We start from the raw sequence: 12,304 nt of genomic DNA on the forward strand, positions 1-12,304 counted from the left end.
TTTGAGCAAAGAATATAGAAGCACGCTTTCTCTTTCCGTTACCGACAAACCCCTGTGACTTACGGTTTTATCACATTGTAAATTCACATCCCCTAAAAGATGGGACGGTGTGTGGCTCTCGGGAGACCCTCAGCTTCACGTGAAAGCCGGGGCCACGACTACTGTTTCCCCTGTCTGGAAACAAGGTGGAGCTGTGCAGCCTCCAGAACCTTCTGCAGGGGAAGTCAGCCGTTCTAAAGCTTCCTTAACGGAGCCGGGAGCTAGAGGCGCTTCGTGCTCGGAGAAGACACCTCTCGGGCACGGAGAACCGTCTTCAGTGCTCAGCCCAGCAGAGCACTGTCAGAGCTGGGGGGGAGCATCTTACATGCCCGAGATGCAGGACGTCCTTTCCCGCTGGGCCATGACCCCTCCTCACGGCTGTGCCAGTGACCACGCACGAGCTTGTGTGCATGGGCCCTGGCTGTGACCCTTCCACGTGCCGCCATTCGGACGCCGCCGTCCCCGCCCGGCTCCCGCCCCGTCTCTGGCCATCTTCGATCTGTCCCACACGAGGTGGCCAGAGAGCTCTTCAAACGCAAAGATCAGGGCGCCTGGCGGCTCAGTCGGTTAGAGTGTCTGACTCTCGGTTTCAGCTCAGGCCATGATCTCGCAGTTCGTGAGTTCTAGCCCCGCATAGGCTCTGCACTGACAGCATGGAGCCTGCTTGGGATTCTGTCTCCCGCTCTCTCTGCCCCTCCCCACCCCACTCATGCTTTGTCTCTCTCTCAAAATAATCCATAAACTTAGAAAGAAAAAACCGCAAAAGTCAGATAAAAAAATCAGATCACAACTCCCTTCTAAAACTCCAATGGCTTTCGATGACCTTGAGCTCAAACCCGAAGGCCCTGCTAAGGCCCCCTTGGCTGGGTCCTGCCCCTCCCCCTCTCCTGCCATCCAGCCCTTGAACACACTCAGCTCCTAGTCCCAAGGTCTTTGCCAACCTTGGAAGTTGAAGCAGACACTCCCCTCTTCCTTGTTAACAGAATTCCCTCTTGTTCAGATAGCCACCCCTTCCCACCTGGAGTGTCCATTCCCGGGTTCTGACCGGCTGAGACCTCAGGGTGAGCCCGGCACTTGCCCATGACGGGCTCACGCACAGACACATTCCACATCCTTGGTTTATGAGACATGGATGGACATCTACTGGGGACTCGTGAGAAAGCCTTCCTCATCCTGTAAAAACACACCCGCACGCACACACACGCACACACACGCCCTCTTCCTCTGCTGGAGGTTTTCATGTCTGGGTCTGATGTCTGGAGCTGTGGCAGCTGCCCTGGGGCTATAAGGGGGGCCAGCAGAAGACAAACCAAACAGGCTGAAGGTGGGAGAGGGCGCCTGGGGGGCTCAGTCGGTGAAGCGTCCACCTTCGGCTCGGGTTAGAATCTCGCAGTCCGTGAGTTCAAGTCCTGTGTCGGGCTCTGTACTGACAGCTCAGGGCCTGGAACCTGCTTCGGATTCCGCGTCTCCCACTCTCTGCCCCTCCCCTGCTCATGCTCTGTCACTGTCTCCCCCTGTCTCTCAAAAGTAAATAAAAACATTTTTAAAAATGAGAAATAAAAGGACCAGGCCCTTGGTACCAACTCAAGCGAACCAACCCCAAGGTCCCTCCACCCGAGCCCCCTGGCTGTGTGACGACACGACTTCTCTGGTTTGTGCAGCTCAGTGTCCTTTGTCGCCAAGAGCACCCATCAGACACCCACCTGCTCTGCCCTCAGCTCTTCGGGGCCACCTCCTTCTACTTCTCAGGTCTCATCATAAAGTATCAGCTCCTCCTTCCAGCTCAGCTCCCGGCAGCCCAGTCACTAGCCACTTACGGCCCTTGTCACTCTTCTAACCAAGTTCCACTGCGTCTCCCTGAGAGTTTCCGGTGGTTGTGGGTTTGGAGGCCCTTCCTGGGTTGGATGCACCTGTCGTGTCCCAAAATCATCTCCTCCTTCCCTTTATTATCCACCTCCCCTGGTTGGCAGGGAGCTCTCGGATGCTCAAGACCTTCCCCTCCCATTCCCTGGTGCAACCCTGGCACGATTTCTCCTGGCACACAGTAGGTGCTCAATAAATCATTAACAGCTGCACGAAGCATGGCGGTCTCCCAGGAGGGACCCGCAGGGCGCGTGCTCCTTCCGGCCTGTAGAACAGACGCCCAGATGGAGCAAGGTATCTTCCGATTCCACCACCCTGCCTGCCACCCTGCCTGTTCTGTTCTGGGGAACAGAACCGTCTTTTAGAAGTGACTTCCGGGGACATCAATAATGCGTACTCTATGCCTGAAAGGCTGAGACCTGATATTTGAACTCACGATCAGACCATCAAGCCACATGAATCATTTATGTGTCCGTTTGTTGGTAGGATTACGTCACGCGTCACACATCTGGGTCGCTGACAGCCTTGCTCGCCTACTTACCAAGCTCAGGCATGTTTAGTGCCCCCAGTGAACCTTCCAGAACTGACTCGTCTTCTCTTGCGCTTCCCTACCACCTTCTTTTTGTCTCCGTTATTTGTTATTCTCTGCCTTGTGTCACACACACATGCCCCTCGCTTGCTGGCTCCTTGGGAGGCGGGACGGGTCCCTCTAGAGCTTTCTATCTCCAGCCATGGGGCACAGCTGTGTCATACGTATCCAAATATATGTTCAGGTTCTTGCCCAAACATTGTCTTGCAGAAAACGGAGGGTTAACCCTATGTCTAAATCCGTCCTAGGCCCCTTGGACTGTGAGATACTTCCGGTTCCGTCCTAGTGACCAGGGGGTGCGTTGTGGCCCCAAAGCAGCTTGGGCAGAGCCAGCCAGGGGACGGGGGTAGGGCGCAGACTCGGACCTTTCCTGAAATCAGTCCATTTGCACAAGGATAATAAGCATACAGGGACCAGCAAGCTAGAAATTACATCAAGCAAGTGCCAGGTTCAAACGCGTCCTCCTGGGCCCCTTCCCTTCCCAGGGGGCAGCGGACGGAGCGCCTGGTGCATGCCTCAGCCGCCCAGGACCGTCACCACGCGTCCCCGCTGGCGCCTGGAGTCCAGTCAGAGGACGGACTCACGTCCCCAGCTGCACTGAAGGGGCCACAGGTGATTCCTACCGGACGACGTGGAATACGGAACATCGCAGAAAGTTCTACCACATAGCACTGCATTCTTGTCCTAACTTTGGCCTTTTTGAACACCTTGGTGATGGCCGTGTGGAAAAGCAGGTGATGTGGAAATGTCCAGGCAGGAAAGAGGCTGCTGGGCACATGGGCTGACGCCAGCCTCGCAACATCTCACCCCGCAGCCCAACATCCCGAGCGCTCAGCCCGTGCAAGCTGTGCGTTGTGGCCTCTTAGCCCCTCCCAGAATCCCGCACAACCCCTGAGCACTGGTTCTCTGCAGGGAAAATGCGCACGGCTCCCACCGTTCCACAGGGTTCACGGGCTGCTCTCTTCCCCAACCCACCCCCGCCATCCACGCCCAGCCCAGGCACTCTGATCAGACCCTGATGAGAGAGTGGAGGCCCAGAGAAGTCGATCGGCATCCCGAGGACACACAGGAGTCTGGCGGCAAGGCCGACGCCATGTCTCCCAGCCCCCGGGAACACACGGCTCTCCGCCATCACACTACAAGGGACACAAACTTTGCCAAACTCACCAGTCGGCGGGCTGCTCCGATGAACTGAAAAGTCCCAGGCCATCTGACTTACCAGTTACATTCGGGAGGAACCAGCTTGGTCAGCTTTTCCAGCGATTTCTCAGATCTGTATTCCTGGCAGGAAGCACACCCAACACAAAGTTCAAGGCCGGGAACTCCGAAGAGCTCCAGTCACAGCCGGGCCACCCTGACCAAGACCTCGGGAAATACTCACACACCTGGATGAAGGCGACGGTGACCACGATCAGCACGGCCTAGGGGGGCAAACGGGGAGGGGGCGTCAGCGCTAGCTGTTGAGCGAGCGGGCGGATGCGCCCATGCGGGGTGGGCCACGGCACCGGCCTTTCCAAACCTATTTCCTTCTCGCAAGACAAGCCCACGAGATTTAGAAGATGGATGCAGCCTCTCCCCTCCCCCCGAGAAAGAAGGGAAAAGCCATCCCAAATTCTGGTGTCCGAAGGTTCACATTTTGGGGTCCTCTTCTAGACTTTTCTGCGTAGACGCACAACACAGGATCCTACAGTGCAGACATATTCTTTCATAAGCCAGCTGTTCACACAACGAATTATAAGCATCATTCCGCAACAGAAGATATGGACATGGTTCATTCTTCCTTTCTTTCTTTCTTTCTTTCCTTCTTTCTTTCTTTCCTTCTTTTCTTCTTTGTTTCCTTTCTTTCCTCCCCCCCTCCCTTCTCTCTCTCTACTTATTAAAGTAGGTTTGTTTGTTTGTTCATTTGTTTATTTAAATAGGCTCCACACCCAGCATGGAGCCCAATGTGGGGCCTGAACTCACAACCCTGAGATCAAGACCTGAGTCAGATGCTTAACCGACTGAGCCCCAGCCTCAGACTTTTAAACAGAGGAAGCAAATGCCACTGCACGGAAGGAGGCTGTTTTCATATTTTAAAAGAGCACAGGACAGAGAGAGGGAGTCAGGACCGCCAGTCACCAAGAGGTATTCAGTAGCGGCCAGATAGAAAAGCTCATATATTATATGATTCCATTTATATAAAATATCCACACAGGTAATGAAGACAGAAAGCAGACTGGCGGGTGCCAGAGGCTGGGAGGGGGGCTGGAGGGAGGGGGAGGGGGAGGGGGCTCCCTTTTAGGGCAATGAAATATCCTGGCACTAGACAGAGGTGGTAGTTGTACGACACTGTGAATGTGCTAAATGCCACTGGATTGTACACTTAAAAAAGTTTTTTTAATGTTTATTTATTTTTGAGAGAGAGAGAAAGACAGAGCGTGAACAGGGGAGGGGCAGAGAGAGAGGGAGACACAGAATCAGAAACAGGCTCCAGGCTCCGAGCTGTCGGCACAGAGCCCGACGCGGGGTTCGAACCCATGAACTGTGAGATCATGACCAGAGCCAAGGTCGGACATTCAACTGACTGAGCCCCCCAGGTGCCCCTGGATCGTACACTTTAAAATGGTTACTTTTTAAATTATGCGACTTGCACGTAAAGATGAAATTCTTTTTAAAAAGAGCTCGGGGGCCACCTCCGGGTAGTCGCTGGTGATGGACAACCCCACGAGCTGCCCGCACAGCCGGGAAAGGGCGACCCCAGCCCAGGGGGCTCGGGAAAGGCATCCCCTGCGACGCTGTTCCCAACAGGAAGGCACCCGAAGCCCCCCGGGTGTCCCCCAAGAGAGTGATGGCAACATTACCCAGACACCTCTGTGCGGGGCAGAGGCGGGCGTGGCTTTGCTCGCCTTTCTTTCTGCCGTTATTCCTGTTTGCTCTCTACAGCCAAGATACATTGCCTCGTGTCATCAATCCGCCAAGGCCCGCAGGGCGCTGGGCGGCGGGGCCCGGACGCCCCCGCACACTCACCATGGCAATGCTGACGGCATCCTCGTACTCCTTCGTGAGGACGCTCACCAAGGCGGAGACCAGGAGCAGCAGGATCAGGGGGCTCTTAAACTGCAAAGGGAAGACAGGGCGGCGGCGAGGGGGTGAGGGGTTCCCTTCCAGTCCCTCTCGAACATGACAGAGCTCCCTGCTTGGGGCCAGGGCTCCAGGCCAGCACCACGGTGACCCCAGGGCTACAGAGAAACACCGCCCCATCCAGGGGGTGCCCTCCAGCCGAAATCCCACCTCTGCTGTTTCACTGACACTGGCCTCCTGGGGGTCACCCGTGCCTGTCCAGACAGCAGCCCCGGCCCTGGAGTCCCTGGTCTCACCCTGCCACATCTCCGTGACACTCTGGGTCAGGACCCGGCCCCTCTGGTGGCCTGCCAGCCCTGGCCCCGCAAGGTCCAAGAATCCCCTTCGCTACACCGGTCCCCAAACCCATGGGTCCCACCACACCAACCTGCTCCTGCTCTGAGGCTGTCATTCCCGACAACGGGAGTCACAGCAACTTCCTGAAAGGAGTTTTACTTTGCTGTTTTATGTATCTGCTCCCTCACCTCACAAGTTACAAAGTATCTCACGTTACAGAGCAGTGGAAGGAAACATAAACACGAACACATAAAACAGGGAGAGAGAGAGAGAGGAGACCAAAGATTAGAATCGAGAGGTGAGAGTCAAAATATCAATAGGCAAGTCACAGTTGTTTAAAATGGGGCTGTGCCTTTGGCCCTGAGCTTCCCGGCAGCCAAGGCAAAAAGAGAAATGTGATCAGATGTGTGATTCGTGCTGCCCACGGCGAGAAGCACATGGGTGTCACGGCAGTGTGGTGCAGGAAGGGGTTTAATGCTCCTTCCTCCGACGCCAGGCTGTGCCTCACCTCCTCTGAACCAGGGACCCGACCTTCTGCGGTCCGCTCACCAGCAGCCTCAAGTTCGCCACCGCGTCTATTTTGAATCCTTAAGACTCAGCAACTTAGCTACATTTTGCCTTCTTAGCTATGATTTTTCTACGATGGAATCCAGAACTTGAAACCTGTATCGAAGTTTGAGACGGACCCGAATCAACGAGCGGCAGGCTGTTCCCTAAGGGCGAAGCCTTCCATTTGTATGGGGGCCACTGATTAACTTTGTGGACTGTGCAAACCCTCCCATGGGCACGGATTCACAGATTAGAAGAGTTTAAGGCGCACATCGTCCAAGAGGAAAGGGCAGGATTCGCTAAGACACGGATTTGAACAAATCAACTATAAAGAGGGGTCTTTGAGGCATGTGGACCAGGCACTTGAAGGGACCAGGCCGAGGAAGCCATAATGTGACAGAGATGCAGAGCGCGGTACTGATGATAGAAGAATTCAGTGTCTAGAATTTGTTCTAAAGGAGAACAGGGGGAGTGGGGATAAAAGAGGGTCAACTGGACCGATCATTACCGAAGGCAGATAATGGACGTGTGGGGTCATTAGATTATTTGACTCAGGCATAACTGTGAAAATGTCCCTAATGAAAGATCACTGAGAGGTTTGGGCCAGCGAAGCCCCACTTTCGGTTCCGAGAGCATCTGACAGGCCGGACGGGGCAGGGCAGGGGCCGCGGGCTGCGCTCAGCGCTGGGCGCACAGCTCAGTGCCAAGGCCGCACGCTCACTGGCAGAGGCAAACACACCCTTTCCTCAGAAATCCGGGAGGACGAAGTCCAGAGAAGGGGGAATGTGAGCTCGGGAAAGCCCACAGACGCTCGTCAATGTCACAGGGGCTTTGAACCATGGGGGCTGCTTCTCTCTAAGTTCCAGAGGCCGAGACTCCAAGGCCTGGGTCTCTCTGGAGGCTCTGGGAGAGAACCCTGTGCCTTTCCAGCTTCTGGTGGTTCCAGCCATCCTTGGTGCCCGCGGCTTGGAGACACGCCCCTCCGGTGTCTGCCTGGGTCACCCGGCCCTCGCCTCCCCGTGGGTGTCTCTGTGTGTCTCCCTCCAGTCTCTGCCTGGGTCACCCGGCCCTCGCCTCCCTGTGGGTGTCTCTGTGTGTCTCCCTCCAGTCTCTGCCTGGGTCACCCGGCCCTCTCCTCCCCGTGGGTGTCTCTGTGCGTCTCCCTCCAGTCTCTGCCTGGGTCACCCGGCCCTCGCCTCCCTGTGGGTGTCTCTGTGCGTCTCCCTCCAGTCTCTGCCTGGGTCACATGGCCCTCGCCTCCCTGTGGGTGTCTCTGTGCATCTCCCCTCCTCTAAGGCCACCAGGCACTGAATTTAGGGCCACTCTAATCCAGTCTGACCTCATCTGAACTAGTCACATGTGTAAAGACCTATTTTCCAAATAAAAGGATAGTCTGAGGTTCCGGGTGAATGTGGATTTGGGAGGACACTACTCAGCCTGGGACAGAGAGAGAAAGAACCCCAGTCCCGTAGAGCTCAGAGTAAGATTTCATTTCGGCCCTGAGCCTATCACAGACTTGTCCTCCGATTAGACAGAAATGTGGAGGTGAGAGACGCACACCCATGATGCACCAGGCACTGGGCACCCTGAATCTCCAGGCCACCTTCTGAAGCTCGGTTAGCCTTCCATGCACCAGGCCTCTCCTGCCTCAGGTCCTTTGCACCTCCCGTTCCTGCACATCCTTACTCCAGACCCTCACACGGCTCCCTTCTCCACTTCATTCAGGTCTCTGTTCAAAGATCACCTCCTTTGGGCACCAAGTGGGTCTCCTGACCACGCCGTCCAAATAGCTGCCCCCGCTCTCATTTCCTACCATCTGTCCTGACCGCACTCAGTGGGTGACGTATTATATGTGAAGTTGTCTGTCTTCCCAAAAGCAGACAGTTGGTCTGGATGCTGCTCTATGCACAATGCCTAGGCCATGGCTGGGGAACTTGATGCTTGTGGGGGTTGGAGCTCCTACTCAAGGTCACAGAGCAGAGCAGAGATCAGCGCTAGGTCTGTCCCGTCTCAGGTGCATGTCCTCCGTCCGGGTCACTTCCATAAGGCCGCCAGGCTCCCTGCCCTCCTCTCCCCATCGCTGAAGGCCACCCCTGCCTGGGACCCCGGGAGCAGCAGGACTGCTTCTGGACAAGGGGCCCCTCCAGCCCTGGGCTCGAGGCCAGCTCAGGGGTGTGCAGTCCTGGCAGCGGCTGCTCTGAGAGCTGGACCGGGTGCTGGTCTCCAGCCAGGCCTGGACCAAGTGCCACCGGGAACCGCAATTCCAGTCCCGAAGGCTCGGCCCTCTCTGGAGCTGGGCCCAGACGGTTCTTCAACACTGATATCACCAGCCCCCCTCGGTCTCCCCTCATGAGACCATCCCAAGCACCTGCCCAGCGCCATCCAACACAGGCCAGTCACCGTGAGACACAGCAAACAGGGGGCAGGCCCACGGGCCGCTAGTGCTGCTCCGGCCATGATGAGGACTCTTCTCGGCTCGGGCCCCTCTAAGCCCGCACGTATGTGCCACGCTCTGGGCACACTCTCAGCCTCCTCCTAACCAGAGGACACGATGCTGTCACCAGTCCCTGCTTGATAAACGAGCATCCTGAGGCTCTGAGAGACGCTGAACTGTCCAAGGGCTCATGCTGGTCAGCCCGACTCCAGACTGGGGCTCTTAACGGCCACGCTTCAACTGGGGCCACCTGGTAGACGTGGGGGGCAGGGGCACGGCATTTACTAAGTCCTTCAGCGGGCTAGGCCGCCCTCTTCTCATGCAAAACCCAGAAGAGCAGGTATGTGCTAGTTCCTTTTTCTAGACCGGGAGAATGGGCTCAAGGAGGTTCAAGCACCGGCTCACAGTCACAAGGCTGAAAACTGGGATTGGAACCCTGGTGGCCTGTTCTCATGTACCTTTGCCTCACGATCCTGGGGCAACACGACTCGGGTCATGCTGAGGCAGAATTCCCTAACGGCGATTCTCTGGACACAGAGAAATAGGGCTGCGTCGTGAGGCGAGAGCCGCCCGTCTCTAGAGGCAAGCAAGGAGCTCAATGCATGTGAAGAATAAGTGAGGACCGATGATTTTCTGTCCCCATCGGGAAACCAGAGCCAATGGGAGTTGCCTTCCAAGCCCGCAAGGAAGCCCACAGAGGATCCCTGAACTGACAAGGTTGGGAGAATAAGCAGGTTCTCGGCTCTTAGAAATTTAAGAGACCTCATTTCTGGATAGGCCTTGGTTGGCATCTGTGGGCGTGTTAGCAGAGCGGAGGCAGGAAGGAGGGGGGGTCCTGGTGGCAGGGGTGGCCAGGGCAGGACGGACCAAGACCCAGTGGTAGAAGGGAGACTGTCAATCCCCAGCAACTGTGTCCACCTGCTTCCCTGACCTCTAACTTCCAGGAGCCTCCACGGCTTCCTTTCAACCCCAGGATTCCGGGAAGCTTCTGGGCTGCATGCCCAGAAGCTGATTTGGGTGCCCAATGCATCAATAAAGACAAGCTGGGGGCACTGAGACCCGACCAGTGAGCGGCATGGGGACTGGGGAGGAGCAGACATGGCAGACACTGCACGGAGGGCTGTGATTGATCCCTCAACCGACCAATCACGAAGCTGTAAGTGCTGAGCCAATAGGAAGGCGGCTGCAGCCTGGGAACCACGGACTGGAGGGACCAGGGTCAGCTTCGGGAGGGGACACGAGGCGGTACCAGTGTCTTCGGGAAGCTGGGGTAGTCAGCCTGCACCCCGGGGGCTCGGCCCTGGAACCGGGTAGTTGCTGAGACTGTGCCCTTCCAGACCAGAACCTGCGGCCACGTGCGCTTCAAAGTTTTCTTCCTCTTCCCGGGGCTCCGGGCATCTGACTGTGTGCCTCCCATTCGGCTTTGTGCCGGGACCGAGGGCAGAGGCAAAGGGCCGGGGGCTCGCGAGCCAGCTGCCCGGCTTCACCCCCAGGAGGCCACTTACTGCTGTGTGACGTCAGGCTCCAGGTGCCACACACACTACAGGACAGCCGGTGAAATGTGAATTTCAGATGGACAGGATTTTTTTTTTTTTTTTTTTGGTATAATCATGTCCCGTGCAACCTTTGGGGCATTCTTATACTAAAAAAGTGATCTTTATTCATCTGAAAGTCACATTCAACAAAGCACCCTCTATCTTTATTTGCTACATCTCACAACCCTACCCAGCCTGGGGAATCACTTCACCTTCTCTGCTCACCTCAAAATGAGGATTAAGACGAAGACGAAGTGAGTTAATGCTTATCTACTCACTCAGCCGGGTACCCAGCATGCGGAAACCCCACTACGAATGTAACTGTTAGTCACGGTCCGGCTGCCTGGGTAGTTGGTGAGCTACTCACGGCCATCCCTCCTGCTGGCTAGCAGCCACCTGAATGAGCAGGGAGCCTTCTCTGTTGCTCCCAAGACGGGCCCAAGGCACCTCCCGTCAATATTTACACAATGAAAGGCTGTCCCACACTCTCTGGCTGATACTAGCTAATGCAAAGAACGACACCTACCTGATCAAGGTATTTCTTCCACACGGGTTCCGCGTTATCAGTGACGAACTCATTCCAGCCATGGACCAGCCTGCGCTGGGCCACCGAGAACTCGGACAGCCCGTTCTGTAAGTCCACCTGGAAGGACACGGGTAAGCGCAGGGTCACCGACGGCCCAGGGAGGACCGGGGAGCCCGCCACACAGAACTTCCGCTCCGGAAGCCGGCCACCTCCACCGTGGACAAGGGAACTGGGCTGTCCACGGAGGAGAAGGAATCTGTTGGAAGGCCCTGAGCAAACAGGGACAGAGAGAGAAGGAAAGCTCACAGCCCAGTTCTTTCCCAATCAGACCGCACTTCTGCCCCTATAAATACAGCAGAAAAGACAACCTTGGGCCAGAATTTCAATGAAGAGAATTGTACCCAAGAATTCCAGAAATGTTTTCTTCTTTAAAAAACAAAAGGCCTTGGGGACATGAAATGGTGCACCTGCTGTTGACAACGGTATGGAGGTTCCTCAAAAATGAAAAATGGACTCCCCACGTGCCACAGCAGCCCCCTTTCTGGGTGTCTATAGACCACAGGAACTAGGAGTGGGTCTCAAAGAGATGCACGTGCACCTGTGTTCACGGAGATACTACTCTCAACAGCCAAGAAGGGGGAGCAGCCCGGTGCCCATCGCTGGATCAGGAGGCCAGTCGGGGTCAGGCGGACGGATGGCACGATCCCATCCACATACCTATGTGAGGCGTCTTGAGGGGTCAGACCCCCAGAGGTGCAGAGGAGGAGCTGGGAGCCAGGGGCCGGGTGGTGGGGAGGGCAGTGTGTCTCATGAGGACAGAGCTTTGGTTTTGTAAGATGGAAAGTTCCGGAGGCTGGCCGCACCACAGCATGAATGCGCCCAACACTCCCAAACTGAACGCTCAACAGTGGTGAAGATTGAAGATATTATGTTACCATAATTAAGAGTTAAAAGAGGGGCGCCTGGGGGCTCAGCTGATTGAGCGTCCGACTTCGGCTCAGGTCATGATCTCACGGTTCGTGGGTTCGAGCCCTGCGTCGGGCTCTGTGCTGACAGCTCGGAGCCTGGAGCCTGCTTCAGATTCTGTGTCTCCCTCTCTCTCTGCCCCTCCCCTGCTCATGCTCTCTCTCTCTCTGTGTCTCTCAAAAATAAATAAAACATTTAAAAGAGTTAAAAAGGAAAATCAGAGGAAAGGTCCATCCTTAGAAACAGCAGCTAAAATGACCATACTGTGTGGGCATCGTGCCAGATACCAATTCAGGCTCTTTACGCAGCCTTACATCGATCATTACGTAAGGAAACGCGATCACGCTGGTGGCAGCGAAGGAATTCGTGTGTTTTTTTTTAATGTTTTTTTTTGGCGGGGGGGGGGG

The 12,304-nt window shown here is 55.9% G+C and overlaps 1 protein-coding gene across 1 annotated transcript in view; it reads right to left on the reverse strand.

Moving 5' to 3' along the window:
* Positions 1–12,304, reverse strand: part of ATP2C2 (ATPase secretory pathway Ca2+ transporting 2) — a 62,541-nt gene that overhangs the window by 32,277 nt on the left and 17,960 nt on the right. Inside the window, exons 4-7 of the mRNA XM_029926139.1 lie at positions 10,932–11,048; positions 5,498–5,587; positions 3,877–3,912; positions 3,711–3,772 (exon numbers count right to left, since the gene is read on the reverse strand). Coding sequence (XP_029781999.1) covers positions 3,711–3,772; positions 3,877–3,912; positions 5,498–5,587; positions 10,932–11,048 — 305 coding nt within the window. The remainder of the gene's footprint in view (positions 1–3,710; positions 3,773–3,876; positions 3,913–5,497; positions 5,588–10,931; positions 11,049–12,304) is intronic.

This window comes from Suricata suricatta, chromosome 16, assembly GCF_006229205.1.
Source record: "Suricata suricatta isolate VVHF042 chromosome 16, meerkat_22Aug2017_6uvM2_HiC, whole genome shotgun sequence".
Lineage (NCBI taxonomy): Eukaryota > Metazoa > Chordata > Mammalia > Carnivora > Herpestidae > Suricata > Suricata suricatta.